Here is a 16,750-nt window from a genome sequence, read left to right as displayed (position 1 = left end):
TTTGGCAAAAATTCCACGAAATATTTACAGATGTGTTTTAAATGTGGTCATCCTTATTGACAAATTATTCAACATTGATTTTGTTGCCAAGTGCCACTAAAAAGTATGTACTACCTACTACTAACAATTTCGGAAATATTATGATGCTAGATAACTGTTTATAGTGCAAAGTAGTGTACACATTTTTGTAATATTTAACTGGTATGTGTTCTTCTTCTTCATATACCGTCCCCCATTAGGGGGGTTGGATATCATCATCAATATCTGTCTCTATCTTTGTACATCTATGGCTGCTCGGAATAATTCTATTGCAATACTTTTAACCAGTCCCTTTAATTTTTTAATCTCCTCTTATTTTTCCTTTCACGATTCACGACATACACTGAATAGTAATGAGGACATAATACATATTTGCCTCACTCCTCTCCTGATTTCAATTTCTGAAAAATCTATCAATTTCCAATCTATCTATTTCAATTTGTATCTTTAATTCCAGCTCCTTCTGTTTATGTTTTTGTCTTTAGAATTAATTGGTAAGTATAATTTTAGGCGCCACAGTTTCACTGTCGATTTAATTTCTTTTAATTTCGATTCCGATAAGTCCCATTTATTTTGCAACACATAATCACTTTTTTTTATTTGTTAAGTGCTACAATCTGGTCTTTGACCAATGAGTAACTTTTTATCTATCCTATCTTACTAACTACTTAATATCTAAGAGTCACCCTTTGATGTCTTCTTAGTTGTCTTTATTATTACTGGGGCACTTTTTGCTTGCGCACTATCACACAAAGCGCTGCTTTTCACTTTATCACGCACTGCACCAAAACCAAAACGTTGCTTGCACACTAGTCGCGCAATGCTCCGCTATTAGCTTTGTCGCACTACACCAATTCGTGAGGTTTGGTCCTCTTCAGTCTTCTTTTCTGGTTTGAGTTGTCCAGGAGCTGGATGGCCTCAATATTTTCGTGGAGAAGTCTTTTTTCATGACTTTCTGCGTGTTTTCTGATTTCTTTGTCGACGGGCTCCATTCGTAGATCCTTGTGGAGGTCGTCATTACGGATGTACCAGGGTGCATTAACTATGCCCCTTAATACTTTGTTTTGAAAAGTCTGTATTATTTTCAAGTTTGTCTTTTTTGTACATCGCCATAGTTGGATACCATACGTCCATACTGGTTTTATAACTTGTTTGTAGATTAGCATCTTGTTATACGTTGACAAACCTGAGTATCTTCCCAGTAGCCAGTACAATTTTTTATATTTGATATTTAATTCTTCTTTCTTTTTCTTTACATGTGCTTTCCAGCGAAGCTTCGTGTCTAGGGTTAAGCCCAGGTATTTGGCTGTGTTGGCATAAGGAATGTCTTGTCCATTAATTTTTATTGGTGCGTAGAGAATTTTTTTATTAGTGAAATCAACATGTACTGATTTGCTTTCATTCAATGTAATTTTCCACGTCTTAGTCCATTCATGGAATTTGCTCATCGCATTTTGCAGTTTATTGGCTGTTTCTACGTTATCTTTACCTACTGCTAATATTGCGGTGTCGTCGGCAAAGGTAGCTAAACAGTAGTTATCGAATTCTGGTAAATCACTTGTATAAAGGAGATATAGGACCGGGCCCAATACACTACCCTGGGGGACTCCGGCTTTTATTTCTTTAAGTTCAGAATAAGCATCATCTTGCTTGATTCTGAAATATCTATCTGTTAAGTACGATTTAATTATATCTGTGTATGATTTTGAAAGAGTAGCCTCTAATTTATGAAATAGTCCTTCATGCCAAACTCTGTCAAATGCCTGGGCAACATGTAAGAATAAAGCTGAACAGACTTTTCTTTCCTCTAGTGCATTTTCTATAATATCGGTGACTCTGTGGAGTTGGTCTATAGTTGAGTGTTTCTGCCTAAAGCCAAACTGGTGATTTGGAATTAATTTTTGTTTACTATAATTTGTTGCAATCTTCTGAGGAGAAGCTTTTTAAATAATTTAGACATTGTGGGTAGCAGTGATATTGGTCTATAGGAGGAGGTTATATGTGGTGGTTTGCCTGGTTTTGGTATCATTACTATTTCCACCACTTTCCACAATGAAGGAACATATTTTAATCTGATCGCAGCATTAATTAAATAGGTCAACTTGACAATTGCTATTCTTGGGAGTTGTTTTAATATTTGTCCTGTTATTAAATCAAAGCCAGGAGCTTTTCTCGGGTTTAAATTATACTTGATTTCTTTTATAACTTCTTCTACAGTTACTGGCATTATGTTTTCTTCTTCTTGCAAATGGTTGCTCTGTAATGCTTCTTCTTCTTGTTGTTGTTGATGCGGTTGAAATATTTTCTCTAGATGTGTAGCAAAGCATTCTGCTTTTTGTTCGCTGCTTCTAGCCCAAGTGCCGTCTTCTTTTTTTATGGGTGGTATTTGCATTATTGGTCTTTTTAATCCTTTGGTTGCCTTCCATAGTGAGTATTCTGTGGATCTATCATTCGTTAGGTTGTTTAGGTATGTCCTAATGGATTCTTCTTTAAATTCTTTTATCTTTCTTTTTAATTGTTGGGTGAGATTATTTACAATTGTTTTATCTTGAGGAGCTCTACTTTGGAACCATTTTCGTCGTGCTTTCCGTTTTTCGTATACCAGCGTTCTAATTTCTGCAGGGTAGTTGCATCCTTTTAGGCGTCTTTTGATGTCTGGAGTACATTCCCAAGATATTCTTTGGATGTCTTTATTGAATTGATCAACTTCTTTTTCAATGTCATTTACGGTTCTAAGAGATACGTTTAAATTAATTGTTTCTTCTAGCATTTGTCTGAAGCTTATCCAGTCGGTGTACTTATTAGTTAGCGAAGGGTTATTTTCTTTATATATTATGTTTTCGCTTAGTGTTAGTGTTATTGCTGAATGGTCAGAACATAATTTATGGCATTCATCTATTTTCAGGTAGTTTTGCGATATATTTTTGGTTATGAAAAAGTCAATTAGGTCTGGTATCTTGTTGGGGTCTGTCGGCCAATAAGTTGGCTTCCCTGTTGATAAGGTAGTGGCTCCGTATTCATTCACAGCTTTTAAAAGTTCTCTTCCTTTTGTTGTGGTTAACCTTGAGCCCCAGTGGGTATTTTTCTTTGACAAAATATTTTATATCACTGGAGATAGCCTTTGACACTATTATAGCATGATCATTTTTAGCTTCTCTTGCTTGGAGGTATAAGTACTTCTCATAAAGACCGGTATACATGAAGCCAGTAAGAAAGCAAGTAAAGTGGGCAGGTTACTTGCCACAAATTACTTGCCTTTTGTAAACGTTTACTTGACTCATATTTTAAGGCAAGGAAAGTAAAATATGACTCAAGTAAACGTTTACAAAAGGCAAGTAACTTGTGACAAGTAACCTGCCCACTTTACTTGCTTTCTTACTGGCTTCATGTATACCGGCCTTAAGTACCTGAAGACGAAGACATTCCAGTGTGTGAATACTGTCAAGTCAACATTACTGTTGCACCCCTTTTAAACAGAAAATATACAGTGAACAGACAAAATAGCAATGTTTCCAGTGACTTAAAACAGTGTTAGATAGTAACATAAACATTTAAATACCAAAAACTTAATTAGCTTTCTAAACGATACATCTTTATGTACCTAATTTAATGTATAGACCGGTCTAGTTAGACTCAAAAACAGGAGTGAGGCTACAATAATTACCATCAAGCTGAAAATTGGCAGGATTGTTCAAAATACCATCATAAATGAAATCTAAAAAGTCCTCATAAATCCGACCCGTGCTAAAAAATTTACGCGGGGTCAAAGGTCACCAAATATGGTTTTTAGCGATTTTCAGCGAAACGGTAAGTTTTATTGTAAAATTAGCTTTAACAAAAAATGTAGGTTAGATAATTATCTATAAAAAATATCTTAATAGTTTTTTCCTATGAGCCACTGTTTTTAAGATACAGCGATTCAAAAAGTTGAAAGACTTCTAATCGTCATAATATATGTATTAGTACACCAGGTATATACATCATTGAAGCTGTAATACAAGTAAACATAATATTCTATCGGTCAACTTAACTTATATTACACATAATAATATAAGATTATAAATATGATAATGTTTCTACTATACAGCTTGTGGTCTACCGAGGGATGCAATGTATAAGCTGTATTATATTAAGTGCCAACAAAAAAATCTTTACAAAGTGAATGTAACGCGAAAATAATAAGAATTATTTGATCCCAACAAAAATAGTAAATTGATATGACAAAGTATTAACTTATAATAATTCTTTTTATTTATGCGCCTTAGGTCAATTTTGTAAAGATGGGTTTTGTCGGAATAAACACGTTCGTCGGCTAATCTAATCACCCTACCTATTTTGGTTCACCGTCCCATTCGTTTCAACGAATGAGTATTACTGCGGCATTTCAAGATGAAATTGAAGAATATTTTGGCTATGAATTGGCTCCATACCATACCCTTTATCATTGTTTGACGACATTGGAATGCGTAAAACACAAAAGTCTGCCATTTACGATTGTTTTCAGAAGGTAAATATTAATATTAACAACATAAAAGCGACATACATCATTGATGGAGGATATCTATTACATCGCATTGTGTGGGATAGCGAAGAAACATTCAACGTTATCTTAGATAAATACGTTCAGTATGTACGGCGTCATTTTGGTCCCAGAGTTACTGTCGTATTTGATGGCTATAATGATTTTACGAGAAATATTAAAGCTGCAGAACAACGTCGTAGAACTTCAGCAACATCTTCATCTTCTAATATTTTATTTGATCAATCTATGACAGTATCTACCACTCAACAGAAATTTCTTGCAAAAACTCACAACAAATCTCGGTTCATTTCAATGCTGAAAGATAAGTTTATTGCTGAAAATATATCGGTAAAACAAGCTAATAATGATGCTGACGTAATGATAATTGAAACAGCCATAGAGCAATTCAATTTAACAAATACAACTATTGTTGTAGGTGAAGATGTAGACTTGCTCGTATTACTCACTGGTAGAACTCCAATCGAAAAAACGATCTTTTTTTAAAACCTGGAAAAGCTCAACACCAATCGGAAATATATTCATCGAAAAGTTTATCTACTTTTGCAAAATGTCAAATCATATACTATTTTTACACGCAATAACTGGCTGTGATACGACATCTGCATTTTTCAGGAGGGGTAAAACAACTGTTTTTAAAATGTTTGAAAAACAAGATTTACTTGAATGTGCTGAAGTTTTAAAAAAACTAATTCAACTCCACAAGAAGTTATTTCCAACGGAATTAGCTTTCTTCTCTCTATGTATGGAGCGCCTAAGAAAACTACGTGCTTAGATAAGTTTCGATATGCATGTTTTTTTAAAAGTACTCGAAACAAAAACAAGTGCAGTTACCTTGTCTTCGTCCAACCTCAGCGGCTGCTCATCAACATCTTTTTCGGGTATATTACCAAGTTCAAGTGTGGCTTGGTTATCAGCTAGATCCAAAAGACTGGGGATGGAAATTAGTCGACAGTTCATTAGAACCAATTCAAACTTTACTCCCCCCTGCGCCGGAAAAACTCCTGAACACAATTTTTTGCAACTGTAAAAAGGGATGTAGCGCTAAATGTGGTTGCAAAAAAGTTGGACTGTTTTGTTCGGTAGCATGCACTAATCGTCAAAACCGGTCGTGCTCCAATGTTGAATCACCAACAATTGAGGATTCATTTGATTCTATCGAGGAGCCATGCGATGTGTCATTATTGGGACAATTTACTTGCACCCAGGATGAACAAGAAGAAGAAGAAGAAGAACTAGAAGATGAAGAAGAGGAAGAAGAACAATGAGAAGAAGAACTAGGGGAGGCAGAAGTATTAGAAAATTATGAACCAGTTTGATAAATTTCCATTTTTTTTTTTTAATTTATACCGCTTTATATAACTTTTATCATTTTTAACCCTTGCCAGTATCAATTACTAAATAGCTTTAAATTAAACAGAATCATAACAGATTCGTGGAATAGGCCTACTGCGGAAACCACTTTAAAAAAACGCGCTAAGTACACTACCTCAAAGGTGGTGTGGAAACGTGTGCACATATTATGACGATTACCACTTTTTGAATCGTTATATCTCAAAAACGGTGGCTCTTAGGAAAAAAAAATAAAAAGGCGTTTTTTATAGATAATTATCTAATCTACATTTTTTGTTAGAACTAATTTTACGATAAAACTTACCGTTTTGCTGAAAATCGCTAAAAACCATATTTGGTGACCTTTGACCCCGCGTAAAATTTTTAGCACGGGTCGGATTTATGAAGACTTTTTAGATTTCATTTATGATGGTATTTTGAACAATCCCGCCAATTTTTAGCTTGATGGTAATTTTTGTAGCCTCGGATGCGTAAGTTGACCGGAGTATAATGTAATATCTAATGTCGCTAATGACCCAGGTGGTTAAAGCTACTATTGTTTTGTAAAGCAAAAGAAGTTTTTTAATTAAAAATACATAATATATTCCTGGTAACTAACCATAGAAGGTTCCGTTCTTATCACTTTCATAACCAATTAAGGTTTCCTATGATTCACGTAGAAATTAGCGAAACATCCTGTTCTCGATAATTGTTTTGTAGGAAATAATTGTTTAAATGTCAATTATAAATCTTGTACGACCTTTACGGTCATATAATTATTGACCTAAGTCAATATTTTAGTTTTTTGTTTGTCAAAATTTTGCGAATTTGTGCAATGTAAGGTTTAAAAACGTTATTTTTGCTTAGTTTTTACTTTTTTTAAATATCCTTGAAAATAATTGACTATGGGAAAAAATAAAATCAATAATGACAAATAAAAAATTATACCTACTTAAAATAGAAACATTAAAAAAATATCCACAATGAAAAATTTCCTGTAGCTGGCCGTATACCATTAATTACAATTAAATTTAACGAAAAATTTTTCCTTGGTAAAAGGTATATTTATTTAAAAATTCTTGATATTTGTGCCCCCCACACTTTTAAGGGTTTTTAAATAAATATACCTTTTACCAAGGAAAAATTTTTCATTAAATTTACATACATACTTAAAAAAATAATAAAATAAAAACAAACATAAGTTCATTTACTTTAAAACTTTGAATATATGTCTGAATTGTCAATATGAATAAGTCAGTTAAAATTAAATTATTAGAATAATTTTTCACATAATATCACACTATAAAATAAATTTTATTTATTAATGTTTCGTATTTTCAAAGCTATTTCCGAAGTGGAAATCAAAACGTCAAAATAAATTTATTTTAAAGTAAAATTGTGGCTCATACCCAATAAAGAGAGTAAGCTGCTCTTCAAATTAATTCGCCCAAATTTGATTGTCATAGCACATTTTTCAAATGCTAAAAAAATAAAAACAATAAATTTGTCAACAATGTTGACCTTTCTTGAATTACTTCCAGCAAATACTCTTCCACTATTAAATTTTCGACAAAATATTTCGGGGACCTAATGTCGCTATGCCGTTTTAAATATGTTTCTCCCATTTACTACCGTTTAAAGAGGATATGTTAAATTCTTCCCAATATACAGGGTGTCCCGAAAAGATTGGTCATAAATTATACCACACATTCTGGGGTCAAAAATAGTTCGATTGAACCTAACTTACCTTAGTACAAATATGCTCATAAAAAAAGTTACAACCCTTTGAAGTTACAAAATGAAAATCGATTTTTTTCAATATATCGAAAACTATTAGAAATTTTTTGTTGAAAATGGACATGTATCATTATTATAGCAGGAAAATCTTAAAACAAAATTATAGTGAAATTTTTCCACCCCATAAAAATTTTATGGGGGTTTTGTTCCCTTAAGCCCCCCCCCCCCAAACTTTGGTGTACGTTCCAATTAATTCATTATTGTGGTACCATTAGTTAAAAACAACGTTTTTAAAACTTTTTTGCCTCCTAGTATTTTGTCGATAAGCCAGTTTTTATCGAGATGCGGCTTCTTTTTTAATATATTTACATAAAAATTTTAAGGGAGTTTTGTTCCTTTAAACCCCCCAAATATTTGTGTACGTTCTAAATAAGCTATTATTGTGGTACCATTAGTTAAAAATAGTATTTTTAAAACTTTTTTGCCTCTTAGTCTTTTTTTGATAAGTCACCTTTTATCGAGATGTGGCTTCTTTTTCAAAATATACCTAAAAATGTAAATTATAAATAAATTTTCAGATTATTAACAGGTCGCTACAATCGTACTTAACCATATACAAATATGTGGTGGATTCAACAAATATTCAAAATATCTCGATAAACACTGGCTTATCGAAAATGTACTAAGAGACAAAAAAGTTTTAAAAATATTGTGTTTAACTAATGGTGCCACAATAATAATTTAATTGGAACGTACTCAAAAGTTTGGGGGGTTTAAAGGAACAAAACCCCCATAAAATTTTTATGGGGTGCACAAATTTAACTTTAATTTTTTTTAAGATGTTGCTACCATAAGAGTGCCACATGTCCATTTTCAATAAAAAATCTCTAAGAGTTTTCGATATATGAAAAAAAAATCGATTTTCATTTTGTAACTTCAAAGGGCTGTAACTTTTTTTGTGTACACTATTGTATATAGGTAAGTGAGGTTTAATCAACCTAGTTTTGACCCCAGAATCTGTGGTATAATTTATGACCAATCTTTTCGGGACACCCTGTATAATAGTCTCACTTTATACACTTTTCATTAATTATATTTTTCTTTTCAGGACTTCAAACCTGTGCCTTATCCTAAAAATCAATACGGCAAATTCTACACAGGAGACTCATACATTATACTAAATGTAAGTATGTACATAAAACTGTAATGAAGAACTGAAACTAATTTTTGACTTATTTCAGACCAAAACTACAAGAAGTGGTGCCAAAGTACATGATCTTCATTTTTGGTTAGGTGCTGAAACTAGCCAGGTAAATATATATCGCACCTCCACTCAAATAGTGTCACAACTCAAAAAAAAATAAAAACGGTTTTATTGCACCAACTACTAACAGTTTAATAAAACTACAAAATCTTATCTCAACAAGTGTTACGTTTATAGTTCAAGTATTTGTCGTTAAATGACACTAGAGTCATTAGGTATATGATTAACCAAAATGACAATTGTGAAGGCATTTGTCCATCTAAATATGTATAAAGCGTCATTTGTCGAGTTAAGACAGTATATGTGATTACTTTATTCTTTATTCAAAACAATCTGCGTATGTGCTCAAGAAAAGTGACACATTTATCAATTATTTATCTGTTTGAGAAACACTGTTTGAGCGGAGGTGCGATATCAAATATCACACCCAACTTATGCGTTTCTTAATATACAGAGATAGGGTACTATTATTGTACGATGTTAATTAATTATTTGTGTGTAGGATGAACAAGGATCAGCTGCCATATATACAGTTCAGTTGGACGAGCATTTGAACGGAGAACCAGTCCAACATCGTGAAACCCAAAACCACGAATCTCAACTGTTCTTATCTTACTTCAAAAGCGGTGGTATTCGATACCTTCCTGGTGGTGTTAGCTCTGGCTTCCACCATGTCGATCCTAATGCTTTCGAGAAGAGGCTGTTCCAAGTTAAAGGCTCTAGAAATATTAGAGTTAAGCAAGTTACCCCATCAATCGCCTCTATGAACACTGGTGACTGCTTTATTTTGGACGTTGGAAGAGATATTTATGTCTATGTTGGTACTAAGGCTAGAAGAGTTGAACAACTCAAGGCTATTAATGCTGCCAACCAAATTCGCGACCAAGATCATGCCGGAAAGGCCAAAGTAACCATTGTCGGTAAGACTAGAACAATAAATCATTAGATTTACATCATTCGTTACATTTTTACTTATTTTAGATACCTACAGTCCAGAAAGTGACTATACTACATTCTTTGAAGCCTTGGGTGAAGGTTCCAGAGACTCAGTTCCTGACTATACCACCAGTGACGACGATGAATCTTTCGAACGCACAGAGGAAAATCATGCTTCACTTTACAAGGTATCAGATGCTACTGGCTCTGTTAAAGTAACCAAAGTTGGACAAAAACCTTTGGAAGCTAGTTCATTGGACCCCAGCGACTGCTTTATTTTGGATACCACTGATGCCTTATTGTATGTATGGATCGGCAGCAAATGTGATGAAAGAGAAAAGAAGGAAGCGATGAATAAAGCTGATGGGTTCCTTAATGCGCACAATCACCCTAAATGGACACATGTTCAAAGAATTGTTCAAGGAGCTGAGCCTACTGCGTTTACACAATATTTCAGGTAAAGTATTACAGTTAAAGTATTTCAGAGGTGGGGGTAGTCTAGCCCTATCTCTATATGGAATCTAGGACACCACTTCTAGGAATCTCCACTCTCCTGTCAATTCATCTCTTTGAGGGCCAAATATCATTCCGAGAACCTGACTTTCAAATATCAGCAGCTTATTTATTTCCCCGCTGATGTAGAGTCCATGTTTTACTTCCATATGTAACAACTGGGAGAATAATTGACGTGTACAGTCTTAGTTTAGATTGTCTTTTTAGCAGTTTCTTTTGCCCTTCAATTCATCCAATTTTGAACATAGGCTTCCCCCAGTTTCCTCCATTCGCTTCTGTTTAGTGCTTTCTGTTTTCAGTGTGTTCCTCCTATCTTTCAAATGTCATCTCTCCATCTTATCTGAGGTCGTCCTCTTGCTTTCTTTCCTGTCCTTGGTCTCCATTGTTGTATCGTGGTGTTCCACCTATATAGGGTGAGGCAGATAAAGAGCCTATTAGAAATATCTCGAGAACTCAAGGTAAGAAAATTATGAAAATCGGAATACAGGGGTCTTGAGATGTGAACTATTTAATGAAAATATTTTGGTCTCTTTGCTACTTCCGGTTATACCGGAAGTTGATTGTAACTTCGTTTTTTTAAATGGGACACCCTATACATTTTTACGTTTTTGGATTCTCCTCGATTTCTTATTTCTTAAAATATAAGGTTTTGTAATATTATATAGGTTAGATTAAAAGATAATTACGTTTTTTGATTAATTTCACAGCAAAATTCACACCCTGTAGAATTGTTAGTAGTTTTACATCAAAATACCTTTATATGTTCAAATGATTTTTAATATGGTCTACTATTGTTACCAATTATTAGTATAGCTAAATTTTGAATTTTAGTATACAGGGTGGGTCGAAACTCGGAATGTGTATTTTCTGAATTTTCTTAAATGGAACACACTATATTGTAATGAAATGTTATTTTATGTTACTTTTTAATTTCTTAAGCATTCCCTATACCCAACTGCTTTAATTTGTGCTTAATTGTTAATCGCACCAACAATCTTAACTACGTAGATATTTTGATAGCTCAACCATTATTGGCAATTTTAAGTCTCAGTCTCGATTAGTATGTATTTATTTCCGAAAAATTATTTGTGATTGATTATTTTTACGGCCAACCTAATAAAATTTCAGGTACTTTGTGTTGCAATTAATGTTTGGCTTGAATCACCAATAACTCACAAATTGAAGCAGTTAGGTATAGGGATTGCTTAAGAAATTAAAAAATATCCTAAAATAACATGTCATTACAATACTAAAATACAGGGTGTTCCATTTAAGAAAACTCAGAAAATACTCATTCTGAGTTTCGACCAACCCTGTATACAAAAAAAGAAAAATTTAACTATACCGATAATTCTTAACATAGTAGACTATATTAAAAATCATTTGAACATAAACAGAGTTTATTATGTCAAACTACTACAATTCTACAGGGTGTGAATTTTGCTACGAAATTAATAAAAAAACGTAATTATCTTTTAACCTACCCTGTATAATATTACAAAAACTTATATTTTAAGAAAGAAGAAATCAAGGAGAATCCAAAAATGTAAAAATATACAAGGTGTCCCATTTAAAAAAACGAAGTTACAACCAACTTCCGGTATAACCGGAAGTAGCAAAGAGACCAAAATATTTTCATTAAATAGTTCACACCTCAAAACCCCTGTATTCCGATTTTCATAATTTTCTTACCTTGAGTTCTCGAGATATTTCTAATAGGCCCTTTACCTGCCTCACCCTGTATATTGTCCGTTTGTCTGGCGTTATGACCTGCGAAACCCCATTTTAGCCTGGCTATACCGGGTGGTGAATTGGAAAACGGGCCATAGGAAACTCAATGTAAAAATCTAAATTGTTGAATTCCTGCTTCCCTAATTATTTTGCATCAAAAGTCATGAGAAACTATTTGTAGAGGATTAAAATCTGTATTAAAAACAAAAGTTAAAACTGTTCTACGATTTAAACAGAGTCCAAAATTTTTAAAAATAGAATACATTTGCCATACCTAAGTAAGTGCGTAAAAGTAAGGCCACACGTTACTATTTCTGACAGTACGCAAACTATTGACTGAATAAAACATCTTTATTATTACTACTTTCTCCTCAACTGATGACATCTTTTCGACTTTATTGTTTTTAAACAATAAAAACGATAAAATAAAAATACTGACAGTTCAAAATATTGTTAATATAATAATTTCATTGAGACCGAAGGCAACCTTATACACATTCTTGCTTTGTGTGTGGCCTAAATTTGGTAAATACTTTGATACAATTTATTATATTTTACAAAATTTTGGAATGTGTTTAATTCGTAGAACAATTTTAACAATTGTTTTCAATAAAGATTTCAATTCTCTACAAATAGTTTCTCATGTCTTTTGATGTAGAATAATTAGGGAAGCAGGAATTCAACAGTTTAGAATTTTACAGTGAGTTTCCTATGGCCCGTTTTCCAATTCACCACCCTGTATGTTATCCTGCGTCTTTGACTTTTGTTTTATTTATTACCCAGTTGTTTTGCATTTTGTCTGTTAATTTTACTTCTAACATTGCTCTCTCCATGGCTCTTTGTGTTTTCATTATTTTATCCATGTTTGCTTTGGTCAAGGTCCATGTTTGGCATGCGTATGTGAGAAATGTAGTACCTATGCACTGATTAAACGCTCTTGTTTTTAAGTAGGTATTGTTGTATTTTTACATTCTTTGAGAACCATTTTAATTTTCCAAATCCTGCCCAGGCTAATCTGACCTTTCTTTTTTACCTCCGCTGTTTGGTTTTCCATATTTATTTTTATTATCTGTCCCAAATATCCGCTCATCACTAATCATTAACCGCTTCTACTGTGGTTTCGTTTAGTATTACGTTTCTATTATCTAGTGTGTTTGTCATTGTTTTTGTTTTAGTAAAATTTATTTTTAAACCTATTTGTTCGGATTCTTTTGCTAGATCACCTTGATTTTAAACCTTGCTTTCAGCAGCTTAGATCTTAATAATGATGATAGGGAGTATAATGCTCTATTCCCCTCAGCTATCCTTACTGAGGCCTCTTTGTCTATATGGTTCTATGGTTGTTATATGTGATTACTGTCCCCAGATATTTAAATGTTTTACTACTTCGAAGTTGGGTCATTAATAGTTATGTTTTCCTAACTTTTGCTCTTAGATTCTTGGTTACTAGCATGTATTTCGTCTTCTCTTCATTTATTCGAAGACCCAGACTACTTGTTTATCCTAATGTCATCTAATAATCACCAAATACTTATTTTTCAGAAATTGGCAGGCCTTTGGAGAAACCCACCCAAGATTACTACGTTCTGTCAGCACCTCAGCCCACCTTTACCATTGCCAAATCCGTTCAAGATCTCGCAGACTTAAAGTCGAAGAGATTAGGGACTATGAGCAGGAAGACCTCTGGGAGGATGACATCATGGTCTTGGACGCTGGTGATGTTGTGTTTGTTTGGAACGGCAAAGGAGCTTCAGATGAAGAAAAATCTAGAGGACCTAAATACGTACATGTAAGTATCAAATTTTATGAAACATTAACTGTATTATTAGGGTATTATCTACTCTGAAACTACTTGGTAATGGAGAGTACTTATCTAATCTTTTATCATTATATGACATATTTATACTAAATAATATTTTTGATTGCATAAGGATTAACGCAAACTCATAAATAGGTGAGGCAATAAAGCAGTAAAATTCCCAAAACCTACCAAATGTTTGCAGTCGGACTCATCTCAATGAAACTTGTTGCATTCGATTCGTAAGAGCCTTAGAAAACTTTGTGAACTAAATTGATGATGACGAAATGAAAATTGCATTTTTGAACAAGGAAAATGCATTTTTCAAAATGCATTTGGAATGGAAGTAATGAAAAATGATAAATTTGTAAGTCGGAAATAATTGACGGAAATGAGTTCAATATTACTACTCGGGGGTTTTTGGGCTCACTGAACACGAATATCATGGCGGCAATGGTCTCACAAGCACCTGGTGCCGAGGATGGGTCTTGTCTCCTGGAGTTTTATAGAAATTCGATACAAAATCAATGCAAACTGGTTACTCGGGTGGTTTTAGGGTCGCTAATCACGAATATCATGACGGCGATGGTCTTTGACCTACCTGGTGCCCAAGACGGGACTCGTCTCCAGGAATTTCGTGGAAAGTACCCCACACAAACCTTATGAAAATTAGGTCCCAGTGGATTTAGTTCATACTTTGGGAAAATACCCTTTGAAGCATTCTGATAAAAAGTTCTCATGGGCACATCTCGATCGTATGGAGGATTTTCAAGATATAGAGGCACAAACTCGGAAAATTATAAGATTTACTGGGTATTCCAATTCCCTGAGTTACTGGTTATCTGGCAACATGTAGAAGTTTGGATCAAGGAAAAGTACTAGCAGTCTAGGATTTTTTCCTGGCTATCCAATAGGGACCTTTACTTTCACCTTGACCTTCAACGGACGTCATCTTCTAGAGTTTCGAGCGTTTTCGGCATTAAATTGATATAAACAGATTACTCGTGGGTTTTTGGGATCGCTAAACACGAATATGCCATTGCATATTCATTGCATTGCATTGAAGCATGAGGTGTCGAACGATAATGGCCAAAGAATAATAGGTTTTGCAACAGAAAGGCAAATGGTGATAAGAAGCACACAATTACGCCGAAAAGATATATATAAAGGAACGTTTTTTTTAACATCCCACGTTTATTGCAATCTGTCTGATCACAAACAATAAGCAATACATATAATTATTGAAAAATAACACAGATGGAAGCCGCCCAGTGGCGAGCACCCAGTAAGACATATAACATTATAATTTTAAAATAAGACATAACAATTACTTGGAACATAATATATAGATAAAATTTAGTATAGTGGACAGTTCAGACAATAAAAATATGATTATTAAAAGTCTAAGGAACATGAATAAAAATACGAAAGAAGTTTAAAAAATCACTAAAACTAAAACATGATTATTTCACTGCACTATGACACTGCACTCTGTTGTTGCTCTGATGTCCAGATGTACTAGAGGTCCAAAGGGTCAGGTCTTTTTAATCGTCTTTCATGAGAAATATTGAGCAGGTCCGTGGCGAGTGGATTTGGATGGCAGGATAGTCTGGTCTTGTATCTAGAATTTACAGCAGATATTGCTTCGCTAACTGTTGGTAGGTGTAGGTCGTGGTGCAATATCTGGTTCGTAACATACCAAGGGGCATTGCAGATCTGGCGCAACACTTTTGATTGGAACCGTTGAAGTTTTTGAATGTTGGTATTACTTGCTGTTCCCCATATTTGTGCTGCATATAGCCACACAGGTTTTAAAATACATTTATAAATCATAATTTTGTTCTCCAGGCTAAGATTTTATTTCCTACTCATGTACCAATACATTTTCCTGTAGATTAGGCCGAGTTGAAGACGTTTCTTCCAGATGTGGGTGCCCCAATTAAGTTTACTATCTAAATGAATTCCCAGGTATTTTACGGCGGTATTGACTGGTAGTGGAGTGTTATTTATAGAAACCGGAGGCGCGACACCTTTTTTTAAAGTAAATGTTATTTGTGTGGATTTTAAACTGTTGACTTGTACTCGCCACAATTTAAGCCAGCTCTCTAGTTCAGTCAGATGATTTTGCAATACCTCGGATGCTTCTGTTGCTATAGGATTTGAAGCCATTATAACTGTGTCATCCGCATATGTGGCAATTGTTGTATTAATGGTGGTTGGAAGATCCGATGTGTATATTAAGTAAAGTGTTGGTCCTAATATGCTTCCTTGTGGAACTCCAGAACATATTGGAAACAGGTTAGTAATTTCCCCTCCTCTTTTGACTTGAAAAAATCTATCTGTCAGATAGGATCTTAATAGTGAACTTACGGGATAAGGAAATATGGATTTAATCTTGGAGATAAGACCTACATGCCAAACTTTGTCGAATGCCTGTGAGACATCTAGGAATGCAGCTGTACAGTAATTTTTGTGTTCGAGCGAATTTCTGATAGTTTTTACTACCCTATGAATTTGCCCGATGGTACCATGTTGTTTCCTAAAGCCAAACTGATAATTAGGTAAAACATTGTTGCTGTCTAATGTAGGCTCTAGTCTTCTCAGGAAAAGCCGCTCGAACACTTTGGATATAATAGGCAACAAGCTTATTGGACGATATGAAGATACTTCCGCGTGATCCTTATTAGGTTTTGGGATTAGAACAATTTGAGCTACTTTCCATTGGAGTGGAAAGTAATCTGTTTTTAATATTGAATTAAATATATAAGTAATTAAGCTTACACCTTCGTTGGGTAGATTTTTTAGTACCAAACTAGATATTATATCATACCCAGGTGACTTCTTATTCTCCAGATTATCA

The 16,750-nt window shown here is 34.0% G+C and overlaps 1 protein-coding gene across 4 annotated transcripts in view; it reads left to right on the top strand.

Moving 5' to 3' along the window:
* LOC114338954 (actin depolymerising venom protein gelsolin 1) overlaps positions 1 to 16,750 on the top strand; it is a 175,572-nt gene that overhangs the window by 148,411 nt on the left and 10,411 nt on the right. For all 4 annotated transcript variants that reach the window (XM_050663650.1, XM_050663651.1, XM_028289577.2 and 1 more), the window contains 5 exons: positions 8,757 to 8,831; positions 8,890 to 8,958; positions 9,415 to 9,832; positions 9,894 to 10,305; positions 13,635 to 13,881. In XM_050663650.1, the coding sequence (XP_050519607.1) occupies positions 8,757 to 8,831; positions 8,890 to 8,958; positions 9,415 to 9,832; positions 9,894 to 10,305; positions 13,635 to 13,881 (1,221 nt within the window). The remainder of the gene's footprint in view (positions 1 to 8,756; positions 8,832 to 8,889; positions 8,959 to 9,414; positions 9,833 to 9,893; positions 10,306 to 13,634; positions 13,882 to 16,750) is intronic.

This window comes from Diabrotica virgifera, chromosome 10 (genome assembly GCF_917563875.1).
Source record: "Diabrotica virgifera virgifera chromosome 10, PGI_DIABVI_V3a".
NCBI classification, from domain to species: Eukaryota; Metazoa; Arthropoda; class Insecta; order Coleoptera; family Chrysomelidae; genus Diabrotica; species Diabrotica virgifera.
The sequence above is the reverse complement of the archived record's forward strand: the minus strand, read 5'-3'. Positions and strand labels throughout refer to the sequence as shown.